The following is a 24,377-nucleotide window of genomic DNA, read 5'->3' as shown; positions in this document are numbered from 1 at the left end:
CTAACTGGTGACATTTCAAACGAAGCACACCTGAAGCATTTCCCCCCCGAGAGACATAGTTCGAATGTAGCATTAAAACATCCCTCCTTTTTATTCTCGAGTAACCTTTTCTCATGACCTAACATTATTACCAGAGACATGCACTGATTTTCTTAATATCGAATGCTAATTCAGTATTCAGAGTATTTTTTGTAAGAGCAAGTATTACATTTACTCCATTAATCCATGTTTGCTATTGCCTACATTTAAACATGAGGGACTACTCTAAAGGATCAGTGCTTATAAACGTTTCTGATTGATTGTCTTTTCTTGACACAATAAATATGAGTACATTTTTAATCACTATCCCTGCTAAATCCTGATGAAATTCAAATGAATTCCAAATCTCAATATATATTTGTGCTTGTGCTTTATCTGTTCACAAATGAAGGAACACACTTTTAGAGCCAGCTCCTTTTTTCTCTACAGCAGTACGAATTTGGCAGCCAGTTTCTGACCTTAAGGCACGCTAACAGGCTAACGATACGCTAATGTGTCCCATTACGCCCGATTTGCCAGGAGGGGATTCTTTTTGTCGAGCATCACGCTGCTGGTGGATTTCAGATGGGCACTGTATAATGATGCGCGCCTTTCTTCCTGGCTCATAAAAGATACAAGGAGTAGTCCTGCTGAGAGTCATTAGGAGGGCCATTTACACTGTGCATTTCCTATTCACACTTTTTTTCGTGGTCTTTGAAGAGAGCCACAAGGCTACGCAGACATCATGAAAATGAAACGTGAGCCGCCGCTCGGGTAGTTCTACTAAAAGATAACCGAACAGCTGTTCCGTTCTTACCATTACTACCATAACCAGAGATTGAGGTTAATGCTTTCGAAGTAACTGAATATATTAATAAAAAAATACTTACAAACAACGTCATTTGTGCCAGGGTTGAGTGGGAGAGAAATTGCAGTTTGGCTTGCATTTGCAGAGCATGAAACAGAAATTAGCATGGTGTGATGCAAGCGAGTGGAGGAAATCACATAGCATTTTCTGCCTCTCTCTGGCCTTACCATTACCATTCCATCGACAAATTGAATCCAAGGCTAATTTGCATTGCATCACTGTATAACCTCTTATTTATTCATTGCTTTTCTCTCGCCTACATACTATTAAATCTAATAATTCCTTTTTCGGCGCAGCAGCCGCTACAAACTGTGAAGACCAGAGTGATTCTTTGCTTCCAGTACGTGCATCCCAATGAAAAGATAAAGTCAGATGAAAATCTGCCACATGGTTATTATCTCCATTGTTTAATCTCAGACCCTATTTTGAAATCATTTTCATCATTCTGGTTGATTTTTCACAAAAACATGCCAACTGTTTTGCTATAAAAGCTTGGCTTGTACAGTGAGTGTTTTATTTCTATCCCACCCACAACATACAGCATATAGTGAAATATATAATCACATTTCTAGAGAATCAATTTGCACATTGTCGATAGAACAAATAACCAGACAGGAATATTTGCTTTGTGTCATGCAGCTAGTACTTCATCACGTTGAAGTGGGTTTTTTTTCTGATGTTGTGACTGAAACATTTCATGGTTTCATTAAGCAGTCCTAAGCATTCATTAGCACACAAAGATATGAAAGGGCTAATATGGCAGAATGTCATACAATGCATCGTTACATGACGTGTGAGAGGATGCATTAAAGTGTGCATTAAAACCCATTCGTAATAGATGCTTTGACGACAGACGGGGGAAATGGCATCAATGTTGAAACTGACTTGTGCTTTATCAGACTAAGCTGCCAAAAGAGGCTAGTAATTCAAATGTAATACCTTATTTGAAGTAGGGCTGTGCAATTAATCGTATTTTAATCGCAATTACGATTTTGGCCTGCCACAATTACGAAAACAACATAATCGAAAAAAACGATTATTTTGCTTTGCTAGGTTGTGACAGTGCACTGCAACATATTTGATCAAATGTATTTGTATTTATCATATTTATATATGTTTAGTAGCTTGTTGAAGTGCGCTCCAAAATATTTGTTGATCTTGTTTATTGGTATTTATTATTTTGATATTATTTATTTAAATGTAGATATAAATGTATCATTTATTTTATTTATTTTTGTATTAGTTTTTCAGTTGAATTATACGCTCAGGGAAATCAACAGTTAAAAAGATACTGTTCAAATTATTATTTGTATTTAAAAGTTCAATAAATGGATGTTTTCAAAGTCATGAATAATCGTATTTAATAATCGTGATATCAATTATTGACCAAAATAATCGTGATTATGATTTTTGCCATAATCGCACAGCCCTAATTTGAAGATTCCTTTTGATTCTGTTGAACCACAGTGTTGGTAAGAAGCCCTGTGCAGCCCCCACTGATGGGTAATTACTCAATTGCAGAGATACATGTAAAATCTGTCCACTGTTTACACTGCGCTTGCCCTCTCACATTAGGCACTCTGCTACGCTTGACAAGAAAATTATAAAAGAGGCTGGGCCAGGAAGGACTGAGGTGTGAGAATGTGTGTAGTGATGCTGTTAGATGAGGCTGTGATATTTCCCAGTACAGAACCAATTAAATTCTTATAATGGAGGACTTTTCTTACGTCCATCCTTGCCAGATGTAAGAGTATAGCCTGGAAACACAAATGGTGTGTGATTAAAAAGGGAACAGGATAGAGAAGAGTTGAGAAAAGATGATACTGATACTGCGTGTAGAGTGTGTTTATCGTGTTAGTGTTTGACACAATTAAAAACCTTCAAAGACCATGACCACCATGAGGTGATAAGAAAGGGACTGTAATGCATACCACTTTGTTAATTAAAGTCAAACTAGAGTCAAAAGCATTATCACGTCCCTCAAATATTTAAACAAGCTCTGCGTTGATAACATTTGGACGTACCCCATCATCATGCTGGCAGACATGTAATTGTAGGTCATTTCTCAAAAGTGTGTGTTAGGTGGAATGGAAAGTGTATCAACACTTCAACAATGAATATGTTCAATCGATGATGTTTATGCGTAAAATGACAAAGTACCAGCGGGTAAAAAAACTGATAGAGGATGCAAGGAGTGGAAAGTAGGACTCAGCTTTAAAAAGATGTTGAATCACTACAAGTTCATAACCAGTCGCCACAATGCTGACTTCTATATCTTTCTTTGTTTCATGACCTGAAGTGAGCACGCATATTTCAAGCCTCTGGGCAAGTTAATCACTCTGTCCTCTTGCCAAAAGCAGTCCTATTGATTCTTACATCCGTTGTTGCTCCTGAGAGTTTATCAAATTAAACTGTTGTCTGGGAAACACTAAAGGCAATGCTATGTGTGCATAAACATTACACTTTTGCATTGGAAGGGGCAAGGGGCAAGGCCATCATAATGCACACAATCACCACCGGGCACTGCTCTGCTGCTCAACATTCATGTGGCTTGGAGATAAGGTCAGACACTTGGATTTGCCAGTGATGCAGCCAGAAGGAGTTCTTATCTCACTCACAAAAGAACTGTCAGTGGGCCCTTGAGCAAGGCAGTTAGCCAGGTGCCTACATTTGGTATAGCTTCCCGAAGGAAGGCACTTAAACTGCACCAAAAATGTCTACAAGGAGTAATTTGTCTAAAGCACTGTTAAATTATTAAATAGACTTCAGCGTACAGGGCCGTCCCCTCACCCCACATTCTTCCTGAATTTGCACATTGTACTTATAGGCGTTTTGAATTTGTATTTGATTGTATATGATTGAACTCCAAGCTCTTCCAAAGGTTTTACTGTTTCTGCCTATAGTTTTATCTGTAATTCATGTTGATTGTGTTAAAGCCAAAGAAAACTCTGCACAATAAGGACCATGAAGTTGCTAATCTCGCATCCCGTCAGCTATCGGCCTGAAGAAGATTTAGCCTTGGGCAAGGATTGATATTTCTCTGTTTGAGAACTCAATCCCTGAGGTAAATGCTTGATAATCTGAGTTTACTGTCAGCTACCAAACCCCAACCCATCTCTCTCTCACTCTCTCTCACACACACACAAACTGCCACATTTCAAATGAATCAACTTTTGTAAATATGTTATGAAGTATATGCATTCAAATATTGTAGGACAGGCATACACATTGCATTTAGGTGAGAAACCTTGACAATAAGCATCTCTCATCATACTACTTCCCTGATGGCTCCCACAGGTTTGTTGACATCCTCGTGGATTCATCTTCTTATTATAGACACATGCATTTCCAAACATTTGGACTACCTATGCTGTAAAATTTATTATCTCTTCGATTTACACACGGCATCTATTGCACGTCTGTCCGTCCTGGGAGAGGGATCCCTCCTCTGTTGCTCTCCCTGAGGTTTCTCCCATTTCCCCTTTAAACTGTGGGGTTTCTTTGGAAGTATTTCCTTGTACGATGTGAGGGTCTCAGTACAGAGGGTGTCGTATTGTCATACTGATACTCTGTACAAACTGTGAAGTCCACTGAGACAAATGTAACATTTGCGATATTGGGCTATATAAACATTGATTGATAGAAGCATAATTGTTGGTAGTTACAAGAAGCCCTTACAGGCTACCCTGTCTCTCTCTCTCTCTCTCCCTCTCTCTCTCTTCCTCTCTCTCTCTACCTTACCTGCATCAGTAATATCAGTGCAAAAAACTGTTTGTTTTAAACATTTCATCAGCTGTATCATTATTCAGCCTTTGATATTCAGCTACTTCTAGACCCTGAGTTTAGTGATCCGAACGCACAGCCCTGACAGACGCTCTGTACGATGCTGATTTCTCTGAGAGAGAATAAGGAATTACATGTCCTCCCAGGCACAGCAGAAAAACAGACACCCAGACACAGCTTGTCAACAACATGACATGCCTTGCTTTGAACAGAGGTGAGTGTATCTGTCTCCAGCAGTGACAGATTACTACTGTAAGAAGGTGTGAAGCTTTGCAAGGTATTACATATTATCTAGCTCAAGAAGAAGGAATGTACTGAGACTGGACATTGGACTTAGAAGTCATGTTTCATCCTGTTTCATCAGGAGGTGAAAAACCTCCTATCATTTTTTGCCACGCTGAAAATATAGTAGATCTGAAGGTACATTCAGTAATGTTTCAAGAATCAGGGCTGGGTATCACATATATTTTCACAACTATGAATTGGTTTAGGCAAAAATGTAAGACATCCAAAATGGTACCAATCTAATCGCCACCTCTTAACATGCTTTTCATTTTCAGTTTTATCTTTATTCTTGATTGTTCAGGAATTGCATTTGATCCATAAAAGAAACCAAAAACCACATGGATGATTTGTAGCTGACCAAATGGCATTTTCCCTTTTCCTGCCAACGTACAATTGCTCATCAACAGTCAGACAACATTTCTAGATGAATCAAATGTTCTCTTTGCATCTGCTCTGCTGATGTCTAATGAAGTTGAGTATATGTGAATGGAAGCATCCATGTTAGTGACTGTTTGATTCAAATACAAGCCAGAGGTGACATGCGTTACTTACAGCAGTTTCTATGAACATATCAGACTTCCAAAATGTATATATATTATATATTAATTCTGTTCATTTCAATGCATCAGTGGATGTTTTCATGGTGGCAAAGTACATGAAAACATCTCATATTGCAATCCATCATCTGGTGACATGTGAATATGCACTGTTCGACATTTAGAAATCGTCCGCATACTGCTGACCTTTCAGGGAATAAACAGAATGTAGAGAAACAAGTACTCATAGCAGCTTTGACGCGCTGTCCAATATTTAGAGACCTGTAACAAGTTAGACAAGCACCTACTCTGGGATGATGCACAGCCATACTCTAAAAGGGTCACTAAGTGGAATCAGAAAAGGATGTTTTCTTATTAATCTCCAGTTGTTAAAACATGGAATCCAATGTTCAATACCCAATCTTTCTTTGTTTTATTCACCAAAACAGACCAGACCAGTTGTTGTGATATTGCACTGTAAAAACTGCTTTTCAATCGCTTGTTTTATTTGTGTATGTGGGAGGTTTCCCTCTTTCCCTTTGGTCAACACATAACTTTAAGTTTACCCTCCATTTGCTCGACCTTTCAAACTGAATATACTCAGGCTTAGTTGTATCAGCAGTTGTACAAACACACTTAAACCTTTAACTATTAACCTCACTGTGCCTGAAACCCCTTAAACATGTGTCTGTCTCTGTATGGGAACAGTAATACTGACAATACCCTGAGGATGATCCAAAACAGAGGCTACAGAAGTGACACTGAGTCTGTGCAGCAAGGGTAACACTGTTTCTGTTGTCGAAAAATTGTCATCAGAATGATCTGTCCTCAGATCACAAAGTTGTGCTCGGATGCTTCCACTGCCAATTAAATATCAGCCTGAATGTTAAGATGTGTCACATAAATGGGTATGGATGAAAGGGGCAACTAAAAGCTATTGAATTGACCCTCATGCATCATTGCCGTGACCCTAATATTATAATACTAAATAATAATACTAAAACTAAAACAACATTTTTTTTAAATGTATAGTCATGTTCGTGCAAAACCACTATCACAAAATGGAGCTTCATTATCTTTCTGTTGCACACTCGGACGGATACAAACGGAGAGCTGGTATAAACCAACATGTCATTTTTAACCTGGTTACAGCACTCTTCAGGGATTCTACAAAGCCAATATTTTCTCTGAGGCTTCCCTTTATAACCACCGCGAACACCTTGACTCATTTTTTGACTGAACAAATATGTAATTTTACGACAAGCCACTCATCTGCTACAGCCTTCTACTTCTTATGTAAATGCTTGTGCTGAATATGACGGTGGATTTACTTTTCAATACAAGTCTCCTCGGCACTGTAAAGTCTATCACCCTGTACAAGGCTGACACTGAGTCCTATTTCATTCGAGAGCTGTGACACTATAATCTCTATCAAAGCAACACCAAGGAAAAAGTCATATTTTGCCTGAAGTCTAGTAAACATTGAGCAGGTGAACTCACTGAAACTGTAATGGTCGGATGAAGCTAATACTCCATTGTAAATAGAAGATTACACAAAGCCAGAGGAGCGAGAAAAAGCCAGTGCAAAAGTGAGCCATTCAAACCATCCATTTTCTTTTGTCAGGAGGGAAAAAGAATAAGAAATAAACCACAAACATTAGTGAGTGATTTTAGCCTAAGCTTGACAACAGGAAAAGGCCTATTTCGTGAGTGAAAAGTCCGGACATGATAAACCCTGTGGCTGCAGTCAACACATTTTTGGTTAAAAACAAGATAAAAGCTGGCATGTTGTTAAATGCAATTGCACACATCACAGAGAGTGGGCAAGTTATTCTACAAAATACAGAGCTCTTCTTTTACATTTGGAGTTTTACCCCGTAGGTGCTGTGGGTGCTTGGACATGGGTTGTGGCTTCTCGAAGCAACAACATCACAGAGATGTCATTTAATTTGTCTTGGCTGACTGAGAAGCAGCTGCTGAGCTGACTGACTGCGGGTCATCTCAAATATCTGGTGAGTGAAAAGCCTCTCGGTTATCTGCTGACATGTCAGACCTGCTGAGCCTTTCAACAGAGGCAGAAATCATCCCCAATACTGAGACAAGATGGGTGATGTATCATTCTAGGCTTTTGCATAAGAAGACATTCAAAAAATGCTAAAGATACCAGGTACCAGGATATCGTTGGACCTTGGACCGAACGAACCGAACGTTGGACCTTGGACCGAACGCCTGGTTCATTCCACAGGCCATAAGACTATGTGAAACACCTGAACTTTTGAAAGAACTTCCATAACATTCATTTGATGGCAACCTACAAATTATGTATCTAATATATCATATTCCAATCACTTGTATATAGACTTTCCTTGCACTGTTCTATTTTATTTGTATTACTTGCACTATTTTAACTGTTTTATCTGTTTTATTGTGTTGCACTGTTGGAGGAGTCTGTGACCTAAGATTTTCATTTACATATCTACACTGTAGCTATGTACAAATGACAATAAAAGCCTTGAAACTTGAAACCGTGCCTGGTTTCTGGCCTTTGCCTGCCCTCGCTGCACTCCCTGTCCACGTACCACTGTTTGATCAGAAACCGCCTCAACTCCAATGTCAGGTTTGCTGATGACCCAGTAATAAGACTGCATTTCCATCAAGGATCAGAAGGCTTACCTAGAAGTATAGAATCAAGATGTCACGTGTTGGGAGTACCTGAAGATACCTAAGGGTCCAAATCATCAAGAATCTGACACGGTCCACACCCAACAACATTTTGGCAAGAAAGGCAACATCTCAGATAGCTTAAAGGTGGGGTAGGTAAGTTTGAGAAACCGGCTCGAGATACACTTTTTGTTATATTCCATGGAATGCTCTTAACATCCCGATAGCAATAAATATCTTAAGTGCTTTGACACAAAATCCATTTAAATAAATATCATCTGTGGAAGCCGTAATACTGTAAAAAGCACGACCAATCATTTTAGCCGGCCCGGCTAAAATAACTGGATGGCCTACCTGCCTGTCAGCCTTCCATCTGTGCACAAACTTATCTCGTACCCTCATTGGTCATGTGCGCGTTCGTGTGTGTTGGAGGAGGGGCTCTGTAAGGAAGTAGCAGATTTCTTCCGGCTGTGTATTTTCAAATTCTAGCGCACTCGAGCTGGTTTCTCCAAAATTACCTACCCCACCTTTAAGAAATTAAAAATGTATCTTGGGTCCTAAACACTTTCTCTTGTGCTGTGAAAGACTTATAAACACGAGGGCGTTACCAAACGGTATGAGAACTGCTCTGCTCGAGACAGTATACCCTTACAGAGAGTGGTTCACTTGGGCGACCATTTCATTAGATCTCTACTCCCTACTATGCAGGACTTGCACACATTACTGCAGCTACAAAAACCTCTCTAGCCACAAGTCCAACACAGAGAGGCTCAACTTTTTTCCCTCACGTCAACCTCAAAGCCAAAGTGTGTATGTGACAAATAAACATCTGAGGCCTTGAATCAATTCACACTTTGAGTACTAACCCATATTTGGCCAGTAAAGGGTCATTAGACTTGTCAGCCAGTGTCACAGAGGGATCGCAAGTCCTTAAGAAACCTTAAGGAATTCAAGTATCCACTGAGGCTGATGCCAGGACATAAAAATAATTAAGACAGTTGAGGATTTGATGAGTTCCACACCTTGAGCCTTTCACCTACATAAGCCGTATGAAACGACAGCTGGGGCCTGAACCCTCAGAGTTCTCTGTTCTGACTGCTTTAACTTTCAATCATGTCTTCCAACTAATTGATTATAAATGCCATGGTGGCAATTCGTCTTCAATTGCCTTAGTAAAAAAAAATGCATTACACTGGGCCCTTTTCAGCTGATGATGGTGAGAGAGAAGAAGAAGCAGTTCAATTCCACCTTGCATCCATACAATTCAATTATGCATTATTATAACCACATTCAGAGCAGCACCAGGAAAAGTTGAATATAACGTGGTGCATTCACTGACACAAAGAGGACATGACACCACGTCGGACACTGCTGCAGAATGGGGGACAATTATGTAGCTCGGTGCAATCAAGGGGGTCTCTGACAGGCTGAGGAGGGTCTGATGAGCCAGTGTCAATGCGGAGCTCCAGGACTCCACAGCTAATCAACCACCAAGGAGGGGCTTGAGGGGCGCGATCACTCAAGCCCTCCATCACCATGCTGGGAGGAAGGCAATCACCAGCCCATTTCAATGTGCTGTTATTCCAACCCCCCACCTCTGATACTGAAATCAAGGTTCAAGGATGACCAGGGAAGCACAAGGTGGATGGTGGGTGCAATCAAAAGTGTGGGGGGGAAAAAGGGGACAAAAGAAAATAAAATTGGTTCAGCAAGCGGTTTATTCAAGCCATTTAATATCTTTAAATAATCATAAATGGATTGGAAACATGGGGGGAACAGATTGAATGAGCCCCAATTGCTTTCCAACCAGCAGCTCATAAGATCCCCGGGATTGGGCTTGCAAATTGAAATGTGAGTCTTGTAATACAGTGCGTTGGGGAGACAGAAGGGGTATGGGTCAAGAAAGGTGAGAGAAGGGAGTTCTCATTTACCATGGCAAGGGATTAGCACAATGAGCATATGTAAGCATCTTCTGTCTGGTAAGAAAAGAGGAAGAGCAAGCGGATCAAACCCAAACAAAGCTTATCTTTTACCCTCTTAAAAGAACACGACTTCTAATAAATGGTTATTTCGTTTTTCAAGAAAATGATACAAGTACTGGAATAGGGGGGATTACTTTTCTATTGCCATGATACGTAGAATGTGAAACGAAAAACGAATTAATAAAGAGATATTAGTCTTGACAGCGAGGCAGCATGATGGTGCATCGCATTGCATCACGTAATTGGAGGTAAAACCTCCTCCTGTCCTCTGTTTCAAGTTTGACAGTGGCTGGAGAGGCTCGCTACACTAATAGGCTCCACTCAGAGAAACACATAGATACACACCGGGCTCATCCTGTCATACTGTCCTCCAATACCGAGACAGAATACTGATAAGGAACATGAGGTATCTGTCTGGGATCGGGCAAACAACCATAAAATACTGGAAATGTAGCCTACAAATCCTCCGTAATGTTCCTTGGCCTCCGAGCAATGATAGAGGTGTGGAAAAAGAGATCGTATTTTTAAAAGTATCCCCTTTTCTTGTTTGGTTGAATATCAGATTGTTCCCTATGCTTAAGGGACATAAGCATCTAAACATACTTTGAGTATTTGGGCTGTTTTATGTATCAAACTTACAGTTTTTTGTTTTTGAGGACTGCATGTAAAATAATTGCTTTTCTTTTGGGATGATGTGTATTTTCTTTATGAATTATTGGGTATATGATATGTCAGAAAAATGGCCAACACATTAATGAGGAACCTGCAACCAAAGTGTTTCATTCATTACAAAATACACCATACAGTAGTTGTGTATATCATATGATAATAAACCTTTTGAATTTTAAATACAATTCCTGAAGCCAATTAAAGAAACAGAAAAACGGCATCTTCTCACAACACAGAAGTTGGAATAAGGGGACATTAAGCCTTTCTGCTTGAAAATGTATGTGAAATATAAATACAATGTCATGTGACGATACATTTTCTCTCCATTGATAAATGAATTCATCATCATGCTGTTTCAGCCTTACATATTTTCTATACATTTGTAATTTCATGTTTTAAACAATCAAATAAATTACAGTAGCAAGATGAGTCGTGACTAACAGCCAAATAAGTATTCAATATATAATATGAAGGACACCGTAGCAATCAACTGTATTTTTACAGAAGTAATTACTACAAATATAAAAATGTCAGGGCTTTTTATTAAATTGCCTAAATAAGAGATTGCTCGTTTTTATGCTGTGTATTTTAGCCAATGTTAGTACTCTACAATAACAATGCTCCTAACCACGTTTGCAGTAATTACGCCTCTGGCAGACAGCCGATCTATATGTGAACAGTGCAGAGGGAGGCTGAGCAGGACATTAAGTGAGCATTAATTCTGTGATGCCAGCGTGATGCCAATTATTTTAAATGTGGTCAATGTTCTGATGGTTATAAATGTCTCCAAGTACTAATCAGGCTAACAAAAAGCCCCTTGGTGTAAATGAAAAATGCACTCAAAAAAGAAAGTCTATTTTATTTAAACAAAAGGATATGTGTACTGTAAATTTGATTACAATTGTAATTAGTTTCATATACTGTACTGTAAAAATGAGTCAGCGATATAATGGCTTCGTTATAGTAATACATGTTGGTGTTTGCCACCATTAGGAACCTTGCTACCACTTGACATTTGTAATTGACCTTTTAAGACATTTGGAGTAATGCCATTTCCATACTGTGCAACACTCTACAGTAAATGTTCTTAATAGATTTGTAAGTCTAGACATGTTATTGTGGTGAGAGCTCTTTTTTCCCCTTGTTATGACTTATACTAAAGGCTTTATTTCACATTCTTTATGACCTAACATTACATTTTAAATTATATTACAAGAGATGATGCTCAAGTTCTTTTCACCCACGTATCCTCACGGTTTATTAATAGTTACATTAAAGGTGGGGTAGGTAATTCACTTCAGAAACACTTTTTGTTATATTCCATGGAATGCTCTTAACATCCCGATAGCAATGAATACATGAAATGCTTTGACAATAAATACATAAAAAAATGTCATCTGTGGAAGCCGTGGCGCTGTAAAAAGCACGACCAATCATCTGAGCCGGCCCGGCTAAAATAACTGGATGGCCTACCTGCCTGTCAGCCTTCCATCTCGTGCACACACTTATCTGGTGCCCTCATTGGTCATGTGCGCGTTCGTGTGTGTTGGAGGAGGGGCTCTGTAAGGAAGTCTGAAGGAAGGGGCAGATTTTTTTCGGCTGCGTACTTTCAAATTCTAGCGCACTCGAGCTGGCTTCTCCATTCTTACCATTCTTAGCAAGTATTCTACATTTCAAAGATACTGTACGTTGTATTGTTAATGTGTTTGTAAAGATGACGTTATACTGATGTTAATTATTCACGTTATTTCTGCCTAAAATGAGCAAAAAGGACATTGTTTGCTTCAGCAATACAAAGAATCAGCCTAATGCACAGCAGATGTGTCACACATTTGCATATTATTATTGCAGCATTACTTCAATTGATCCTTTTCATCAACCCAGATAATACTTGCTGATTGCAGAGCATTTTGGCTCAGACATATTTCATGGTATTAATGTCACTCTTGGTGAAAAGTGAATAGGAGCATAGCTTGTAGTTTGCCTGCTTTTTTTCAGAAATAAGCTTTCATGGAATTAATCGTCCTTTATTTCTCTGGTAGAGTAAAAACACAGCTCGAGGTTAAGAGGTTGAAAAGAGGCTACATGTGAAGTTTGATTTCCCTTTTTTGCTTGTTTTGTCTTGCTAATTTTGAACAGCTTAACAGGGTCAATACTAAGGAGGATAGGAAAAAGGGATATAATCAGATTGAATTTCTGAATGTCTATCAACAAAAAGTAGGTAAAAAGACAAGCCTGACACATTTAAATGTTGTATAAATCACAAATATGTATTCTTATTTATGGCTGAATTATTATTATCTATTTTAAATTCCCCACTTATGAGAAAAAGATTGATTCATTAAACAAATTTCAATTTTTTTAATTTAACATGCAGTGATAATGTAAAAAAAACACATCCAATTGATCAGTAAAAGAAGGCAAAAGAACATTTGAAGCTGGAAGTGAAGAAACGGGAGCACTTGGGACTGGAAAACATGATCTAGGAACAAAACAATCAGAAACCTAATTTTTCATTAACTCTCAGTGATAGAGAATTGATCCGACAGAAAAAACCCTGCTGCTTAGATGATAGACTAATCACACGCTATAATCTCCACCAATCACGTTCTACCTCGCAAACTACCTGAGCTATGGTTACTATGACAGCCATGTCTAATTTTCTCTGGAAGGGTGAAAACCTGCAGGACTTTCATATTACTACACTCTGGATTTACATTAGGGACCCCTTATTCATACAAGCATCACTTTTAGATTTACAACAAAATGTACGGCTAGCCTCAAGCTACCCACAGTCTCTTCTTCTCCTCCCTGTCAATGATAATCTCTGTCTTGTTCCATATATCTGAAGCCGGTCACATGCAGACAAGCTGTCTTCAAATGAGTCACGGGGGAACATTTTGCGGTTAACCACAGTGCTCTCCGGGGGCGACCTGGACAGTAGATCGGCAGCCGGTAAAACATTGGCTGAGACAGGAGAGACCATCGTCTTCTGTGCGAGTGCTGAGTAAAATCTTCTGGGTATTGGCTGTGTTAACTAAATTCACATCGGCTTCCAACCTCCTGGCTATTCATCAGTGGAGGGATGAGCACAGGGCCTAGAGAGGCAACCCTCCCAGTCTCATGCACTTTCTACCGTCGCATTTGTTATTGCCGGGATGAAAAGAGCCGAGAAGGTTAAAAAAAAAAGGTAGAATGTGGAGGAAATATCTCTGTTTCCTGCCTGATATTTTTGGTGATGGCTATTTATTTGTAGTGGTTTTAGCCTGAAGAGGTTTTGTCTTATCTGTTCCTTCTTTTTCTCTCTGGGGGGAAAATAGAGGGTGAGTCTTTTCCAGCCTACTCTCTCACAGTTGATTAGTAACTCCTGCTCTACCCCTACGCTCCAGGGATTCTATGCCAGCTCCCCTTATACATCCCCTTGTCATGCACACACTCACACTTTCTCTCGCTCTCTCTCTCCCGCTCCTTACTAAACACACACTCATGCACATCTCCCTACAGTCATGGAACAGCAATTTGAGGGAATCACACAACCAAGACCTGACATTTATAACAATGAGAGCTTGATTAAAAGGGCAGAATGAAACAGTGTCATCCTCCATTCATTGTCCTTAGCCCAAGTTAAATGGGATTTAAGCCTGTGCATTGCGGCTGATACCTCCACTGTCAATCCCTGATTGCTTTAAAGCAGCGAGAAGAAAAAGGTCTTGTTATTGTAATGCGGGGGTGTAACGGTATGTAACGGAGGTGTCAGAGGTGACCAAGTTTACACAGAACGTCTGTGAATAGATAAGGACAGCGCTAACGTGGGGAGGGAAATAATACTCCTCTGGTGAATGCCATGGTGTTTGAAAGGCACAGGAATAAAGCTTAGTTTTATCTGGCTTGGGGCAACACACAAAAGGCGCCAGCATTGCAACGTGGCGGGTTTTAAAATTGGGATCAAAAGGTTCAAGCTAATTAACAAGCTAAATAAGAGTCCCCTAGCTTCATCTATGTAACCACCCTCTCTCCTTCTGTCTCTTCTGCTGCAGTACTGTGTGTGTGTGTGTGTGTGTGTGTGTGTGTGTGTGTGTGTGTGTGTGTGTGTGTGTGTGTGTGTGTGTGTGTGTGTGTGTGTGTGTGTGTGTGTGTGTGTGTGTGTGTGTGTGTGTGTGTGTGTGTGTGTGTGTGTGTGTGTGTGTGTGTGTGTGTGTGTGTGTGTGTGTGTGTGTGTGTGTGTGTGTGTGTGTGTGTGTGTGTGTGTGTGTGTGTGTGTGTGTGTGTGTGTGTGTGTGTGTGTGTGTGTGTGTGTGTGTGTGTGTGTGTGTGTGTGTGTGTGTGTGTGTGTGTGTGTGTGTGTGTGTGTGTGTGTGTGTGTGTGTGTGTGTGTGTGTGTGTGTGTGTGTGTGTACAAATTGCCTCCCTGTGCTGAAATGTGAAAAAGAAAAAACAACAAGATGATTCTAATTAACTGTTATATTGCTAGCATGACCCTGAGAGCCAAATGCCCCGTGATCAAGCTTTGTTCAAAATGTTTTGATGTTAGTCGACTTTTCCTGCAGAGCCCCGAGGAGGGCTGAGATGGCAGAGTCAAATGGAAAGGACAAGGGCACATAATAAAGACAAATGGCTAGAGCATGAAATTTGATTCATTGCCTTGGTACAGAAACATTCACAAGGAAATAGCCAACATTGACATGCCATGAATTTGAAAACGCTGTCAAATCCAAAAAGCATACGGCCTGCTGTAATGACATTGAGTCCCTGAGGGTCTGCAGGGGGACTCAGGCAGATTGTGGACCAAATCAATCAGGCTGTTGTTTCCACATTGAGTTTAAAGGGTTGCTTGACACAAATGACAATATGTTTTATTGTTGTACCTTTCAATATGCATATTATTTTATATTGAAATTGGATTTCAAGATATCCTGTTACAATTGTAGACAAAGTTGTAAGAAATAACTGATTTGTGGTGATTTTTGCTTTAAGTTAAGCTTTGTTTATGTTTGATTCTTTTTAATTGTATCGTCTTCCCTTGGATATTTCAATCATCATTTTTCTAGGGTATAAAGACACAATGTATTTATACTGATTGTATCACTAGTTTGTATCATCCACCCATGGAACCAAAATAATCTGCATGGCTTTAAAGTGTTACTGGTTACTGTAAAATCAGTTTTCTTTTTTTGTTTGGAGGGGTTGAATTCACTGTTCAAGCTCCTGTTCCATCCTCAAACTGTTTAAATAAATAAGATATTGCCTGCAAAATATCTATTTCTATATCCATTATCTATATGACAGCAAGGGGATTTTCGAATATATTATTCTAAAAAAGATTAAATGTATAGCCATAAGGAACTCCGCACCTTATTTATTTCAATAGGCATCAGAAGCATATGCTTGCAGCCGACCTTTCGCTGCAGAGCACCCACTTCGTCGTACGATATGAAAACACCATCTGCTGTGTTAGCAACGGCTAGGCTTAGCTAGCTGGGGCCCTACTGTGTCACAGGATTATCGTACTGGTTGCTAGATCCACCCTATTAGCCTCGAGTGGTTGGGATTATTGGATGATCATTATTATGTGTGACTGAACAAGGAGCAAAGTACCTACACTTCCTTGACGCAGTTAAGTCTTGTTAGTGTTTGTGATCAGACACATTACGAGCTCATTCCAGAGCATTATTACACCTTGTCCAAGACGTAAAAACACTGTTTATTTAATACACGTTGAATTGGACTCACACGGTGCGTTGAAAAACATGTTGATCGGCTTTACAGATGGAAAAACAGGCTCTGTGATACAGAAATGAGAGACTATAGCACGGCTGGAGCCCATATTTGTTTGTGGAAGTAAAACGTTCCTTTTCTAATGCGTCTAAACAGGATCATAGGCAAGTACAGAAGAGAACACGTTCAGAAAAGGGCCCTCTGCTCAACAAAACGAACATCTGCCGTTTCTCATCAGCGAGATTGAAGCTAATGACGAGCCGTGAGTGTGCTGACGGAGAGAATGGAATTGGATTGTGTACAAGAGGTCCAGCGAGACCAGACATATGTTTTGGAAAATGTTGTGGATGGAGTATGGCTTCAAAAAGTGTGTGTCTTTGTGTGTGTGTGTGTGTGTGTGTGTGTGGTAGGATACAGATGCCCGAAAACCAGGAGAGGCAGAAAACAGGCCCCTGCTTTTTCTTCTGCAGTTCATTTATCCATCGATGTTTATACAAGTGGATGAAGAGGAGTGTGTAAGCGCAGGTAAAACAACGGTTGTGTTCTTCCCCCTTCAATCTCTGCTTTCGCTAACAGATAATGGAATTACACATCAAAGACGCTTCTCCCTGTATTCAATTCTTCTGTGACCTCTACCAGCCTTTGTTCATATTCACAACGACAACTCCCCAGCCCCAAGCCTCCACCAGCAGGCTTCTCCCTCTGTCTGGGGAGAGATTACATTTAGATGAAAATGAAATATTCATTACGAAACTCGGCAACTGATGGCCATCTTAATTTGATACAACTTTTGATACAACAACTCTTCATTGTTCTTTTTTATCACCAACAACTGCTTTTCTTTAATGTCCTCCTCTTCCCTCGCTTTGCAAAAAGAAACATCCTCCTGTGGGTAATTCTCAACACAAGCAGCCCTTTGGGTCTGTTAAAAGTAGAATTGCAAAGTACCATTTCAGCTTTTCGCGCTCTCTTGAAATATGTCTGAGTCATTTCAGATGAGACATGTGCGCAGACCCCGGCGAGGAGGATCTCAGAGAGCAGGCGAGTGGAGAGTGCACTCCATAGCTTGCTGGTGGAGTTAATCACATGACAACTTCCCAGTCTCTCTGCTGCTGCTGCTGCTGCTGCTGCTGCTGGTGCGGGGATGAAGACAAGCCTCTGAAGTGGCTCTGTGTTTGCAGACTTCAACCCAAGTGGTGACCACAAACCCCGATTTATCCCACTGAAGCTTATGAGTGGTCACACTGCATACAGCTTCAAGTGCTGCACATTTGTCAGCTTACATTTAAATGTTCAGGCTGTTTCACACACAATAATTAAGTCTGCAGTCATGGCTGCCCAAAGCATTTTGGGGAGGCTAAATGTATAATGCATGCGACCAGGTGTTGAAGGGGCACAGCGAGTAGCTAAGGAAATTAAATCAACATGAAATCATGGGGGAGATTGATTAACTGGCACTGATTAAGTGCTTTAAGTATTAGGTAGATAAAGTAATTGATTATATAATAAATCTCTGTCAGGCAGTGAATAACCTCACTGAGAGAGAGAAGAGAAAACAATTGATGAATTAGTTTCTTCCATCCATAGATGAGGTTTAATAATCTGCCATTATTGTGTGCTTTAACAAAAGGGATTTTATATGCAGTACATGCACCCTATGAATACATTTTCATCTGATTAAAAAGTGGGCAATCCTTATCTGATGTAGGAGAAAGTTATACATGTATGGAAATGAATGATTTGTGCAGAAGAAATGTCACTCCCTAGGATTACAGAACAAGGCACAAAAAGCAACATTGAATTAAGTGATTTCCGTACTGCATCCTATTTCATGTTGGCAAACATACGCATTATCTGCAGACACATGCTTCTTCTATCTGAAATACAAATTCCTCCTCCAGCACTTTCAACATGCATTATCTACTGAAATGCCTCCTAGATGAGATGAGAGGTTGCAAAACATGTCAGGAGCAGGACAAAATTACCAAAGGCAGGCGGAGAGAAACTGAAGAGTAGCACAGCGTGTAAGTGGACAAATGCAGAAGGAGCAGTCTTTTATTCCCTCCAACAAATAGAAGCTGCAGAACGAGATGGAGCGACCATCTGGCCGCAACTTAGAGCAGTGCACTGTTAAAGCACTAAAATCAATGGCAACAACTCTACCTTGGATGCCCACCATTACCCAGATGGTGTACTTGGAGAAGTGCACAGGCCACCTAACCAAGAGCAGACACGGCACAGACAGAGCGCTGAAATACCACCGCCCACCTTGAGGATTTAGACTGTTTTGTTTGTGTTAGTAACCAGTGCTGAGGAGCGGCGTTGGCCACCATGCTCTGACTATAAGAGAGCCCTCTGTTGTTTTTTAGCAGGGTGGTTGTGACACAGAGCGCACACACACTTGCACACCAAGTATCAAATAACAAAAAAAAGAGAGGACGAAAAGGTCCACTACACACACTCGAAAATGCGCTCATCCCTGCAAGAATCAACAGACTGTGAATACTGACGACCTCTCACTGAAAATACTATAGTATGACTGCAATAGTGTAAACACACACGTTTTTATATTTAAGCACACCCTCAAGTTACATTTTGTAAAGCCAGTTTTAAAAAAATGAGATATTTGTTGTCATTTTACAAATGCCTATTTTTTTTGTAAAATAGATACACACATGGCCGTTGTGCATAAACACTCTACCTCAAAAAATTACATGAAGCAAAGAGCCTTTTGATTGTTCTTCTTTTTTTTGGCAATGAGGCAAATTCAGCAACCCTCTCTTGCATGTCCCTGTTCTCGGCTTGTCAAAATACAATCTTGGGAACACACAAAATGAAAACTGTTTCTGCACCGCAACCAATGATAGGTTCTATAAAAAGCAGTAGTGCGACTGTAGCACATTTCAAGGTAAATTTGTCTCAGCACTTTGACATTTTTAAAAACAAAGCCTGTCAAGTCTATTTCAGGTCTTCATTTGAGATGCTGCCACAGTAAAGGAGAAAGAAAGAAGGGAATAACATGTGTCCCTTTGACCAAACATTGAACATCAGTAGAACGAGAGCTTTAAGGATTTTATGTGATTTCTAAGACATCACCAAAGTCCATACACAGCGATGTCAGGGGAGTCATGGCTCTTCAGAGTGCAGCAGTCAATCACAGGGACACGCAGGTAAATATCAGCACTATACATTGTTTTACAGTCTTACACTTTATTCTGCTTTTGAATCTCTCTGTTTAGAATGTCTAGAAAATGTGACAGCATTCACTCCAGGTTTAAGAGCCGTCAAATGTTGCTATAATTCATCCTGTTGAAGTTTAAAACTTAAATCTGAAAGAATGTAGCTCAATGACCACCCACTTAGATTGACAGGAATTTCATTACAAAATTTGAGTGGCACATTGGTAATTTGCAGACATGCCATACCAGAGACACCTGGTTTGGAAATGCCATTTACCTCTGTTAGAGAACTGAAATATAGAATATGCAATTTACTAACATTCATCCACTTTTCCCAGCGTTTATACCTCAAAGATATAAAGCTCCATGCTATTAAGATGCTCTCGCTCCCTGCCTGTACCCGGCTGTTGTAGTGGTATGTTAATGTGGGCCAATGCCATTTTGAGTAATTGTCCTGCATGGCACTCAGCCAAATGTCAAAAACGATTTGCCTTGTGACAAAAAACGTATTGATCTTCATTCTGCTCCTGTCTCTTGGCGGCGTAAAATGTTTCATCGCATCGCCAGCTTCCAAATGACAATTCTCACATTGTTCCTCAGTGAGTGATTGGAAAACGCCAGCACAAACCCTGTTGCTTCTTTTTTATGTCTCACATGTGTGGAAGATCAGGAGGAGGATTTGACAGTGCAATGTTTTTGTCCTACTGTGTGTGCATTTTGTTTAGTAGTTAGGCTACACTAAGATTAGATCTTATATCTCATAATGAATAATTTCTCACATTGTTTGAAACTTTTACATGTACTTCTTAATTTGATCATGTATCTTTTACTTGAATAGACTTGTCCTTAAATGTTAAAACTCACTCCCAGAAGGCATGGCAATGAGCCTGAATTTAGCTGGTGACTCAACATGCTGGCTGCAGAAAATGGAACAGACAAAGCAGAGTGCATAGAGGTCACACTAACCCATAATATTTCATCGCATGGTCTCTGAGTAGAGAAGGCATCATCAATTTTACAGTCGATCGTTTGCAATAATGCACTGCTTGTTGCTTACTGCTGCCCCTTGTTTAAGTAAAATGAACATCCACACACGACCCGAGTGAGGCGAACGGTAACTGGAAGAGACTGCCCATTTACTCCAAAAACTACCCGCTGCTGCTGCGGACGCACGGCTGAGGAGCCGCACTGAAATACGCGGAATAAGGAGCAACTTTCAAGGTTATAATGCCAACGTGTGCGTGTGCAAATGTAATGTGAATAACTTACCTATTCGAATAACATGAGGCATCCCGTTAGAGTAGTGAATCCAAAAGAGACATGCAATCAGCAATGTCCAGTATTCCCAAATCGCACTCCGGGGAGACAGCCAAGTATTTCGCATGGTTGTAAAGTCGTGGGATCCACTTTTTAAAATTCCAAAGACGACTCAGAATTGCTCATCAAAACTGAATTCGACGGAGCATATATGGATTTGGGTGTCTGCGACAAATTTACGCTCATTGTACTTGGTGCAACATTCTCTCAGGTTTTTTTCTTTCTGTTACTCACAACTCTGAGAGCGGCTCGATGAGGATGAAGCCCCCAGTCCTTTACAGGCGGATCAGTATTACACCTGCGAACACAGGCTGTTACAATTAGCCTGCAGGAGTATCTGTATCCCCTCCTACCGCCGATACTATCTGTCTACTGGCAAGCAGCACCGCAACAGCCAAGCCGGACTCCCGCACCGCTGTGGAGGAGGAGAAGAACTGCGCCTGCGGAACTTTGCTTCTGTCGCCGAAAGACAAACAGAGAAAAGCGTCACACGATGAGTGCTGAGGAAAATGAACGAACCTCAGACATTCAAAACCTGCTTACTGCTTATCACTCCAGTCCCGCAATCCAGTCATGAAAAGTGTTCATTTACCACAGAGGTACTTTGTGAAGGTGGAAAAGCCGCTCCGCGACACCCTGTCCAGTTGCGCACGGCGATGGCACAAGGCTTGTTATTGACGAACGTCCAAATGTGCTCAAAAGGCTCTTTGTTAAACAGTGTTCATTTAAAAAAAATCTTCCAGTTTGTGCTGGATGGAAAAGCAGTGCAGGAGCCGTGCATCTTCGTGTGTCTGACGACCCTCCTTCCTCGGTGCCACTAGAGGCACGCGTCGTTACGCATACTTGTCAACTATGTCCAAGAAGTATTTTATTGAGGTGAGAGGGATCGGAACAATGACCCGGTTATCTACTTTCCCAGTCGTTGTAAAGACACACGCAATATTTATTTATTTCACATGATATATTTTGATATATATTTGTTGTGGTCTGAAATCTTAGAAATGGAGTTCTTTTTTCTTATTTACTGCACTGAGATAGGGAAAGGCATTTTTTTTCTCCCCCATTGCCTGAAGCTAGAAAGAAGGAAACCCCCGTCTGCCTGCAGCACTGAATGGGATGAATTTTATTTGCATGAGGGAAATAAGTGTCAGCTGAGAATTGGGCCGTTGACAAAGCATGGTTCTTATCGCTCTTATTTGAGACATTTTGTCTGTGTCGATGAGTACATTAAACCCCCGTAACTGCCTGCTGCATATCTGGCCGTCCATTTTTCATACCTTTTGCAAAGAGCCGTCAAATATAAGCTGCAGGTTGCATTTACATTGGCATAGAGTTGTTCTGCTTATGTCTCCCTCACCACTGCAGTGGAGGAGGCAAAGCCCAGCTGAAAGTAATGAAATACCCCTTAATGGTACAGATTGCATTTCTTTCTCTGAATTTTGCCAAAAACTGAAACTTGTAGCAGCATCAAAGGCTGAAATCAACTTGAGAAAGATGAAAGTTGCAGCCTCTGGGAGTCATTAACTTTAAAAAATGTATTTCAGATCTTAACATTTTTGTTATAGAAAGAAAGATAGATGGATATATAGATTTTTTTTTCTGATAAAATAATTTATTTGACATCACAAAGAATGTTAATAACAGTAGACATTTTTTACATTTATGATTTGTCGTCTTTAAGCATATTCTGAAAAATGCGCTGCTACATTTCTTTGTGCTTAATAGAAAACTCTTGATGAGATAGTGCTGTGGCTCATTGGTTTTATTTTTCTGTTTGGAATGGGGGAGAGGAATAAACTGTGCATCAGGGGGCATGCAAGCAAGAACAAGCCAGACTGACTGCCACTGCATATTCATGTCTCCCAGAGCAGATTTATCGCCTCTTGGCACAATGTAAGGACTATCAACGTGAGTTATGTGGCCCGGCTCTCGCATTATCGAGATTCATTGACTTGCTGCTCTTTCAAATACAAAATGTACACAGCTCTAGCAAACAAGACATTGTGGGTCTGTGGGTGCCCTCTATAGAGAGATGGCGGTCTGTGCTCTCAATCACCTGCGCTGATAACTGGAGGGAGCAGACCCCGGAGCAGCAGAGTTCCCACTGTGACACACACACAGGGAGCGGGAAGCACAAGATGGAGTATCTCACTTAGATTTCCACATTTGCAATAGCTGTTGAAGCAAACTGGATTCGAACCGATTGTGTTGTTTACAGCAGTTGGCGTTAAGTCTTGTTTCCGTGTCACTTTGTCATTGTGAGAAGTACCATATGTTACAGTGTCTCCCGCTATTACAAGAACTATAGTGGAAATGTGCTTTGGCACTATGAGAGGGTGTAGGAAGATCTTTAAACGAGACCAAATCAGTGCTGATCACATTTACGTCATTTATGTTATACTGTGCAGACATTTATGCTTTTTGGGGTGTTCCTTTTTTCTTTGTTTTTTGGTGCATGTAAATGGTCTGCAAAAGCTAAAATCCCAAAGTTCCCTTCAGAGCACATGTGTCAAACTCAAGGCCCAGGGCCAAATCAGGCCCAAATCAGGCCCTTGGTGGATTTAATTTCAGCCCGCAGGATAATTTCTAATTACTATTAGATCTGGCCCGCTGGTATATTGCACGCACACCTTCACTCAATCCTGAGGATTTCCTCAGCTCAGAGCCTGACCCCAAACATTGATGAACTTGCACCCAAGATGAGATGCCAAGTATCTGGCTTAGTGTGCATCACAGAGTAGCACACTGAGTTTCAATGGATGTTTCGTTCTGCACTTTTTTTCTTGCAACAACAGGGCATGTTTGTTTTTTTCTTTGAGGGAAATTGTTTTTTTTAAGCTGTTGTTGGCCTTTGGAAAAATGTAATCATAAGAAATGACTCCGGAAAAGCTGCAGATAGAGCCATAAGAAATGAATGCAACTGATTATTTAATGTTTAATGTTGTTTTTATAGGCAATAATTTAAGCTTTGTTGGTTCCAGGTTTAATATGTGCAATAAGTTCATTTCAATAAGTTTTGCAATAAACATTGAACCAGTCCGGCCCTCGACTAGTACCCATTTTTTTTATTTTGGCCCACTGTGTATTTGAGTTTGACACCCCTGCTTCAGAGGAAGTTTCTCTACAGAAGTTTACTTCTGTAACATAGTGACATCACTATGTAACACTCACACTTCTATTGGCTAGCGGCCCAACACATTGTACCTGATAGTCGTTACTTATGTAAGCGGTTGACCAATCACAACAGAGCTGGCTAGCTAACCAATCAGAGCAGACTGGGCTCTGGTTTCAGACAGAGGGTGAAAAGAGGTGCTGCAGCACAGAAGTATGAGGAAAATAAAGACCTTTTTGAACATTAAAGGAA

General features: G+C 40.4%; 1 protein-coding gene across 1 annotated transcript in view; it reads right to left on the bottom strand.

Annotated features, from left to right (window-relative positions):
* LOC117468606 (glutamate receptor ionotropic, kainate 3) overlaps positions 1-21,766 on the bottom strand; it is an 85,652-nt gene extending 63,886 nt beyond the window's left edge. Inside the window, exon 1 of the mRNA XM_034112837.1 lies at positions 20,966-21,766. Coding sequence (XP_033968728.1) covers positions 20,966-21,080 — 115 coding nt within the window. The 5' untranslated portion in view covers positions 21,081-21,766. The remainder of the gene's footprint in view (positions 1-20,965) is intronic.
* Between the last annotated feature and the right edge of the window lie 2,611 nt (positions 21,767-24,377).

Source organism: Trematomus bernacchii, unplaced genomic scaffold (genome assembly GCF_902827165.1).
Source record: "Trematomus bernacchii unplaced genomic scaffold, fTreBer1.1, whole genome shotgun sequence".
NCBI lineage: Eukaryota > Metazoa > Chordata > Actinopteri > Perciformes > Nototheniidae > Trematomus > Trematomus bernacchii.
This window is presented reverse-complemented; position numbering and strand designations above follow the sequence as displayed.